The sequence below is a fragment of the Daucus carota genome, chromosome 6, assembly GCF_001625215.2.
Source record: "Daucus carota subsp. sativus chromosome 6, DH1 v3.0, whole genome shotgun sequence".
NCBI lineage: Eukaryota > Viridiplantae > Streptophyta > Magnoliopsida > Apiales > Apiaceae > Daucus > Daucus carota.
The window spans coordinates 29,683,597-29,693,499 of NC_030386.2; the positions used below are offsets into that span (position 1 = coordinate 29,683,597).

The following is a 9,903-nucleotide window of genomic DNA, read 5'->3' on the forward strand; positions in this document are numbered from 1 at the left end:
AGTAAATTCAAATGCTCATATTTATAAAAGTATATTTGATATTTGTTTATTCATGTGTTGTATTATAATTATAATCATTTATATTTTTTAATAATATTTAAATAATAAAAAATTATAAATTTATTATTAAATATTAAAGTGGCTGTTTTTAGTTAGAATATTAGTGTATATGCAGGGGGGCCTCATTATTATTTGTGGATGAAATCAATTAAAAATTGTCATATAAAATATGCCAAAAATATTATTCTATATTCTCACATTTTTTTTTGAAATTAAATATTATTTTATTATAAATATAAACTTGAAAGATAAATCAATAGTAGATATACTGTTAATATTTTAATAAAATTTGAATATTTTATATACATACACAGATAATCATGTAAGTTTAATGATAGTCAATGACATTTAATATGACTTATCCTGTGCCTGGAGGGCACAGGTTAGCCATTCCGATATCTCAAAGGGACGGAGGGAGTATATTTTAGTGTTATAACTTTTTTATCAGGCGTTTTGATAACTGGAAGCGAGATATCCAAAAATTCAAAATTAGTTAAATATTAAATCAAATTAGGATAATTGTAGATTATAGATAATTGTGTTTTTTCTGACAAAATGCAAATTCACTCCATTAAATTAAAACAAGTCTAGTCGGGACAGATCCCCAACTGACAATGCAATCTGGTTAATAAACAATAAAACGAGCTAAACAAATAGCCGCATTGTTTCCAGACTGCTTAACACAATGAATCCAATGATTCTTGAAATTGAAAATGAATACAAAGGCTTCTCGAGTAATCTAGCCTACATCAATCCCGAAAATGGTAGCTTCACAATTGACCTTCACAATAGCTCCATGGCTGTTGCGGTGTTCAGACGACTCAGTTGTAAAAACTAAGAAATGAGGAACAAGAATCCTCGAATAATGAACAACTATAATTTGTGAAAGAAGCATACCCCAGCTATCTACATTACTGTACGATTTAAGGGATATTTATTATAATCATCACTATCATTATTCTATTATTTTTCTGATAATATGTCTCTGTTCCATGTTTTTGTCACATCTCTTTCATTTCTATTTGTCTTTAACTTTAATTTATCAAAATTTTTGAAATTGTTTGAAAATTTTAAATCCAGATTTCAATCATGAATTTTAGAAAAATTTAGAATACTCGATCAAAGACCTGAATTATATGTTCAAATATGGAGATATTTGATTAGGATTACATGAAAATTTTAACACATCAGTTGTGGTATAATGTCTTCACAAGTATGTTGTGACAAAAAAAAAAAAAGAAGTTTATTCTATATGCCAGTATCTTTGTCGATTCTTCCTTGTACATGTACAATTCTGAAATACAGCCATAGGTTCGATAAAAAGTAACCAAAACCAGTTGACTGCATTATACAGAAGCAAGATTCAGGAACAAGAGTTGTATAATTTGTGTAAACTCACCTAGGTAAGGTTCTAAACAAACACCAACCAGATGATCGGATGATTTTACACTTCGTGCTAAGAGGTTACAACAGACATAATTACATATGAAACATCAATGAACATTTAGCCGTGGCCACTGAATTTTCCTTACTAGAGCTTCTGAGTCAGCTTATTCAGGTATCCAAGTGACCTAAGATTGTAGGAGTCTGTGAAAGTGACATCACTGCAAACACTTACTGCAGAATCTGAAAAAACTATTTCTGCATTCTGAAGTGTGAAGCCATGAATGATTGGCAGAGGAAATCCTTTCCCAAGGCGTGAGTTTGCATATGGCAAGCATACAGTTTCAATGAGAGTCCACACTATGGGCTGCAAAAGAATATATAAGATTTTATATATAGAGACAATAATCACAACTGAAACTTTTCATTCTCCTGCACACTATTTTCTGTAGCAAAAATCAAATAGTTAAGGCACAAGATCCTCTCATGAAAAATTTCTTTTATTTACAGAACAAACATCTTAGGTCCATTAACTGAAGTCAGTTCACTTATCTCCACGGGAAACAATAACATTTTTGCTAACTGCCTTGGGGATATGGAGCAAACGGTCAGAAAAAGGAAAGAAGATAGTATACCCGTAAAATAGTGGATATACCACCGACATAGTACTATATGATATTAGCCTCTAAGTCTTGACCATTTCAACTGATACATACATATATGCAGCATATTTTACCTTTTCACAGATGCTAACATCTGCAAAGAGTATATCTTTGGTGTAACACCAGGGCAGTTGCTTGTCATGATTAAAAATGTATTTCTTTAATAATAATGTTGCAGTTCATCTTTTGTAAGTTGGTGCAGACACAGCTTATTTATTAGAACCAAACGACCAAATAGGAATTGAAATTATGACAGTTCCCATAAAAAGTAAAAACACGGTGAAAATGCATAACATGGTGAATAGACAGTTTGACTTCATGTCTGCACATACCTGAATTAAGTACATGTGCAATTTACCAATTTGACTCCACTTCTGTTCCATTGTGAAATCATCCAATTGCAAGCTACCAGCAAGATTGTTTTTAACGACTTTTACTGAACCTGAACCACGGATTACCTGAATCAGGAAAAATCATAGCATCACAAGTCAAAGAAGTGTCACCACCATAAAAAAGAATCCAAAAGCAAAAATATTGTATGACTGCATGTAACTAGCAAGAGACAACACTAGATAGCATGCACCAGAACATCTCTTCTACTAGAATCTCCGAAGGTCAAGCAAGTCTAAATGTCAAGGCCAAAGACCTTCACGATCTATGCACAATACTAGGCTTAACAGCAATTAAGAACCTTAAATTAATCTCCATGAAGTGTCATTTATGATTTATCTGGTTGAGTTTATATTATTATTTGTTGTTCACTCTTATTTCTTTACGTTAGTGAGAAAAACAAAAAAGATAAAAATCGCATTCGATAATTTCAATGTTGATACTATGGCGAGCAATGACGTCATCTAGCTACATATCATAGACAACATTTGTATTTATTCTTTTAATTTGGGCGCTACTTTGTATTAGATAATTGCAAAAACTGGAACATAGTTTATACCGAAACCAAGATCTGGCAAGGGTCGGGAGATATTTTCTATCTGGTCAGTTATCTTACCAATGATATGCACAGAACTGGCACTATATCCCTGCCTTCCATGACATCAACGATTAGATCTGCATAAACAGTAGCACTAATACCATGTGGTGATATTTGCACAACTGGAGGAGCAGAAAGAGAGATATTAAGATTCATGTCATCATTTGGGTATTTCCTGTAAAGTTGGGGGATAAGAAATCTCCACCATGCTGTGTTTAGCATAGCCTGATCTGGTAGTGTATCCACAGTCCATAGCTCTGCCTGATGAAAAACTGTTCTTTTAATATCTGAACAACTAAGCAATACAATGTAACACACACACAGAGCAACATATTCTCAGATAATGCAAAGTAATAGGAACCCAGTTTAAATTTGCCCGTTCAAGTAATAATTATTTGTTGACATTAGTTGACCTCTAAAATTTTGTACCTAACATATATCCATCAGTTGCATGGTCCATACAATAAAAAGAACAATTCAAATAATATAACATATTCAAATAATGAAACTTTGGGCCATATAATCTGACTTCCATACTGCAATTTTGAAGTAAACAAAAACCCTTACCACCATAAAAAGGTTTATCCTACATATATGCACATATAGTATCTATATACGCTCATATACCATCAATCAACACATTAAATAATGAGATTTTAAGAATAGCCGAGTACACAACGAATACAAACATACTTTAACTTGGTCATTGACTAAATATATTGTGAAAATGTCAGTGATATGCAATATAATACATATGAAACACCATAATTAAATCCAAATATTAATGAACATAGAACAGAGCAAAAAAGACATTTTTTTAAGCGTAACCCACACTTTAGACTTTTTAAGCACACAACAGTCCCAGACTCCTAGCAGCAACTTCATTTCCGAATTAGGAGAAATAGCAAACTGATTCATGTAAGCAATTGCAACCAATTCAAAATATATTAAACGGGTTGATCTCATTAAGAAATGGATAAGATGTTTGAGGTTGAAATCTTAAAAAAGTTGAACAATGGTGGACAAGTTTTTTGGGGAAGAAGATGACAGTTAAAAGACAATTGTACCCCCTTTATATTTTTAATGATGTTAAGCTAATATGAACGAGATACACACTGTAACGAAAATAAAAATTTCTCCCATTCTTATTTCTTTTTCATATTGAAAAAGAAATAAATGAGAAATCTAAAGGTCGTCTTATTCGAAACCCCAATTGCTATAGCAAAGTGGAATATTGCAAGTCGTCCGACAACCTAACTGCTGGTACACAAACTGCACTTTACTCTCCATGTATATGTTTACACTTACATTGTAGTACAATGCAGAAGCAGAGTTGAACACAGCCTCGTCTAATGATATTCCAAGCATTTTTGGTGAATCGATGCAGGAAACCAGGGATTGTGAGTTCTTGTGGAACACAGTTGATACTTTGCCCTTTTCATTTTTTGTGAATAAGCCATTGATTTCAAAACCAATAGAATTATTACTTATTAAGGGGTCATTAACAAGAGTTACATTCAATGAGGCTATATCGTCCACTGGTATTTCTTTTGGAAGGCCTCCCAAAAAAGTTTCAAGCTTTAGAACTCCTTCTTCTAGATTGTTTGCAATTGCATTTTCTACCGCAGATGCTATTTGTCCTTGGAAAGCATCGACCATCCTTGATAGTTGAAAAATTAGAGCAAAGAAAGAATATATGGTAACATAAGGAATTATATTTCTCTATTAAAAATAATAGTCTTTAAGAAAGGAGTAGTAATAAAGTTAAATAATAACAAATATAAAAATAGAATATGAAAAAAACATCCTTAGAAGAACCATACCCTTGATACAACCAAGAGGCTCCTCCATCCAGTTTAATAATGATTTCTTTAACAAAGCAGCCACCTTCAAGGAGAGAGATGTCTATAACTCCCTCCTGAATTTTCAAGCTAAGAGTCGCCCCAATTTCCATGCCTTCAACCTTTGCCCAGAGGTGTAATCAATCAGATCCTTAATTGAACACATACTTAAAATGAGCACCAAATGTCATATTAAAGAGAAAGCATTTTTATAAAAATTTATGTACATTAAGTGCATGTCAGCTCTCAAAAGATATTAAACCACCCGAGTTCATTTGGAAAACAAAATTCGCACTGGAAATATTATAAAACACAACACCACAAGATTTGAAAAACTTGCTTATAACATTAATGAATTAAAAGTTTGTCTATTACAAGTGGTGCTTCTACAGATTATATCCTCTGATCTTCAACTCTAGTAGTCAACAGATTGCAACAAGCATAGATTTTTTGTGGATGCAGTGATCAATTTTACGGATTTTTTGTCTCTACCAAATGGCAAAACACCATATAAACCCTAAACATCATCTTTTAGTAGGAGCATGCACATGTAATAATATTTAGCAATTAAATAACTTCTATATGAATAATATTATATAGTATTAGCGTACCCGAAATATCTAAGTCTTTATGATGTTAGTTGGTGTTGGCCCTATTCATCACAATTTGAGCAAAAAAAACCCAAAACAGCACATATGAAAAAGTGACCGTTTGTAGCACAAGGAAAAACAATTTATTTTGATGCATTTATGGTCCAATGCATTTAAAAGTTGCGTGACCGGTTGTTTTTTAAAAACCATAAGGCAGAAACACATCATTTTCATGTGGGCTTCAGAATGCGTTTTATTGTATTGGCAGAGAAAAACAATTGCACTTGGTGGGTATGGCACAATTGGCTGACAATGCGTCTTGTGAACTGCTGCCGTACAACTGCACCACTGAAACTTTTTACGCTTAAAAAGAAAATGCAAGTTTTATAAACGTTTCTTCGTGCCCCAATGGGGCATTATATTCACTTGTGCTCTTTTGGGCATTTTATCTCCAAATTGTTCAAGAAGGGCCCTTTTTTCACTCCTAGAAATGTACAGTAAAAACCTCTATACATTAATATCCCCGGGACCGGAAAACTCGTTATTATAAGAAAGTTAATTCAAAAATAAAGGCAATTTTTGTATAAAATTATATAGAGTTGGGAGTCTTGGGACCGTACTTTTTTAGTATTATAAAGAGGTTATACTTATATAGAACATTACTCTAAAGAAATTCTCCTGTATATGCACATTTAATTACAAAGAAAGTTAATGCTAGCAATAAGCTCAACTCTAGTTTCCTCATTAGCACTTGTCACATAGTAAGCTTTAGACAACATAGAAACAAAAAAATCAGATCTTTTACATTCATTAATAACAAAACAAAAAAAATGGGATAAGAGTGTTTTGACAAGCTTAACTACCAAGGGAATGTTAGCTTCAATAACTAGACATGGACAAAATCAACATTTACCGCATAATTCATAACAAATAACCCAATTCCATATCCGTCCACGCTACTCATAACATAATCATTTCCGATCACAATAACAACTTATCAATTCTACAAGTTGGAATAAAATTATATCTAAACAAGGGGAAAATAATCACCAGAACCGAAGCGAGCCCGCTATCAGAAATCTCGATAGGAACGAGCCAAGTGCCATAAGAATAGTGCCAATTCATGCTCAAATTACTAGTAGCCGAGCCCACAATAGCAATCCCAGTATCACCAGGGTTGATATAAGAAAAGGGAACATCAACATGATATATGGTTATATTTGACAAAACAACATGAATTTGACCAAGAAAGGGGATTTTAAGTGTTTTTTGAATCTGGGGTAGTTGAAGGGGAGTGAGAGAAGCAATAGCGTTGGTGACGAGGATTTGTTTGAGGAAGTCGAGGCCGGATTGGGTGATGAGCATGGAGATGAAGGAGTCATCGGTGGATTGAGATGATGAGGGTGAGAGAGGGGTTGTTAGTAAGATGATTAGAAGGATGTGTATTGTTCGGGTGGCCATTGATGAGGAGCTGCTTTGGTTCGGTTGGGTGGACTTGTTAGGAGGAGGAAAGAATAATCGTGTTTGTGTTGTAGATTTATGTAAATCATAATTAGTTATGGGGAATTTAGCAAAAATATTTAATTTTTTTTTTGTAATTTTATATTTCTTAAAAATTATTAATGAAAATATTGTTTGTAATTAAAATCAACTTACATACAATTTTTTTATGTGATTTGTAACAAAATACAATCTAAAATAATTTTGATTTGAAAAAGTTAAAATTATTTTTAATTATCGTAGGTTGATTTTTTATTTTTTTTATTAGCTTGGATGCTAAAGTTGTATTTGATGTCTGATGAGCAACTGTCCTGCTTGCAGGTGGCCATCCAACGTTAACTCCAGCCCATGTTATAGTCCACGACATCTAATTTGGATCTGCTAGGTTTCTTCTCTCAACAGATGCTTAGCTTGAAAAGCAAGATACAAGTGTCATGACTCAAGAACATGATATAACCCCTGCTTTAATGATTCAGGGCTATTTGATTTAGTTATATAATTTGTGATACTGGCACATATATGTTGTGAGAAAGCATAAGCTAATGCTCTTTCACGCCTATATGTTGCTTCCAATCTGTTCTGCATTTGCAGCTTTGATACGTTGCATAGATAATAGCTATGTAATCTCAAGTTTTTATGTTTAATTCAGAAGTTGATTTGTTTTGCCTTACTGCTTATGCGTGTGCTTGCTTAATTCAGTGGCTACCAAGAGAACTACAATATATGTTGCTTTACCTTTAGCTTCAGTACTTCAGGTTTTAATTTGAACTCAAGTGGTTAAGGCATACTCCGCCGCATTTTGTCTCTCAAGGACTGGAATTTCCTGTTTGAACTTGAATGGATGTTCCAAAAGAGTCACTTCATTGCCTTCCTGCTCCTACAGCGGGCTTATTGTCATCTGTCAAGTTGAGTTCTTCCATTTGCCTTGGACCCTAATTATGAAGATGTTACACTTGAATTCTAGTCTTCTAGATACATTGAATTGTTTGAAATGCGCATGTTTCCTTTTATTTCTAGCAGTAAAATGAAATGATGCAGCAGGCCTTATAGATAAATATGTAGAAACAAATTCTAATTATACTATGAGAATACATCAGCTTCATCAAAACAAGCCTGGTGGCACAGGTATGTGACGATTGCTTCAGAGTCCGGACAGAAGAAACAGGATCCTCCTGTGCATGTACCAAACTGTATTCAGGTTGTGTAGATACCGCAGCTTTGGAGCTCCTTACGGAAGCTGAATCTTCCTCTGCAAGAACAGAGTTGATTTCATCACCACACAGGCACGATCTCACTGAGGTTTTCCATTTTCTTCTTTCTAAATTGCATCTAACCTGTTTGGGTAAGAGAAGGCAAGTTAAAATGCGGAAATAGCATATCACAAGAGAGTAGGCTGTTGAATTGAATGGTAAAATACACAGCTACTTGAACAAGTTAGAAAATATTGATGGAACTGGCGTACATTGCTTTCATGAGTTGCGATGGACCTGCTTTTGGCGAGCACATTCCTAACAAGCTCCGCGGTGATACCCATCGTCACAGAAGAAATTCCTATGTGAAATCTTAATTAGGCTGTCTCTAATTATATCTACAACTCTACAAGTGTGGATGCTTCCCCATTATGTTAGTGGATACTGAAAATTTGTACTTTACTCAGCTGTAATAAGTAGCTTCTACTGAAAACTTATATATTATCATCAACATCAACATCAACATGCTATATAAATAGTTATCCGAGTGAAGGAGTTGCAGAACTGAGTTGGAATCTCCACAGCTTCATATTCACAAAGCTGACACAGCTTAAAAAAGTGAAAAGACTTATACTTGGTCCTTTAAACAAGTTTGCTTGGCATTTCATCTCTGTCTGTTCCTCATCTGTTTCAGTGCTTTTTGGGCGTAAAATCTACGTGAAACTCCTGCAGTTGTTGAGAGTCATTTTAATGTATACAAAAACATGTCCAACCTGCACCCAGGATCCCCCGACTCCTTGACAAGTTGGCATGAGTAGAAACAGTGGCGAATCTAACCAAAATAATTCACCCAGCGGAATTGTTTAACACGGACAGAATTTTTTCATAACATATAAATTACAAGTAAAACATAGTACCTTATCTAAATTGAGCTCTACGATCTCCAATAGACTCGAAATGATCAATTACATCCTCTGAATCAACAGCATCAACATATTCTTTTTCAATGTGAAGCATCATACAACCTGAAAGATATCCGTCTTCCATCTTGTTTCTAAGCCGAGTTTTTATAATTTTCATTGCCGAGAATGCACGTTCAGTAGTGGCAGTGGAAACAGGAAGTGTCAAGACCAAACGAATCAATATATCAACTAGGGGGAAAAGTTTAGCTAAGCCTGTTTCAACTAATTGTCTACACAATTGTGCAAGAGAAGACAAATCTTGAAAATCTTTATGGGAAACTACTTGACATCTATAATGTTCTAATTGTAGTCTTAAAGCACGTACCTCTGATGCATCAAAGTCTCCTGGATAGAACTTTTCTGCAAGTTCACAAATCTTGTTGATGTCAAACCTTTTAAAGTGATCTTTAGGATCCAATGCAGCACTCAAAACAAGCAGTTCTATACTTTGCTCCGTGAATCTGTCATTTAGCTCTGTCATTTGGACATCAATAATCACATTAAACATGCTAAAATGATAATGATGTTCATTTGTGACAAAATCATGTTGTTGACAACCACGACCAGTCCCCATTGAGTAGGATGCATCCATTTTAGGCATTTCAAGATCATGATTTTCTCCAAATTTATAGACATTTAGCAAAAACTCATCCCAACCATGATCCCTCAATTCTTGCAGAAGTGCCTTTGTACTTGAAGTCAAATTCATAGCATTTTGAACAGACAT

At 34.1% G+C, this 9,903-nt stretch overlaps 2 protein-coding genes across 2 annotated transcripts; both read right to left on the reverse strand.

The window, feature by feature from the left end:
* Positions 1-1,384: 1,384 nt before the first annotated feature.
* LOC108193018 (putative BPI/LBP family protein At1g04970) lies at positions 1,385-7,054 on the reverse strand. The gene is made up of 6 exons (XM_017359582.2): positions 6,575-7,054; positions 4,917-5,056; positions 4,402-4,753; positions 3,112-3,354; positions 2,438-2,563; positions 1,385-1,810 (listed from the first exon to the last, which is right to left on the reverse strand). Exons 1-6 carry the CDS (start codon positions 6,983-6,985, stop codon positions 1,592-1,594), a joined length of 1,491 nt encoding a protein of 496 aa, XP_017215071.1. The 5' UTR covers positions 6,986-7,054; the 3' UTR covers positions 1,385-1,591.
* A 2,078-nt stretch (positions 7,055-9,132) lies between these two features.
* LOC135147266 (uncharacterized) lies at positions 9,133-9,903 on the reverse strand. Its single transcript, XM_064080172.1, has one exon. It carries the CDS (start codon positions 9,901-9,903, stop codon positions 9,133-9,135), a length of 771 nt encoding a protein of 256 aa, XP_063936242.1.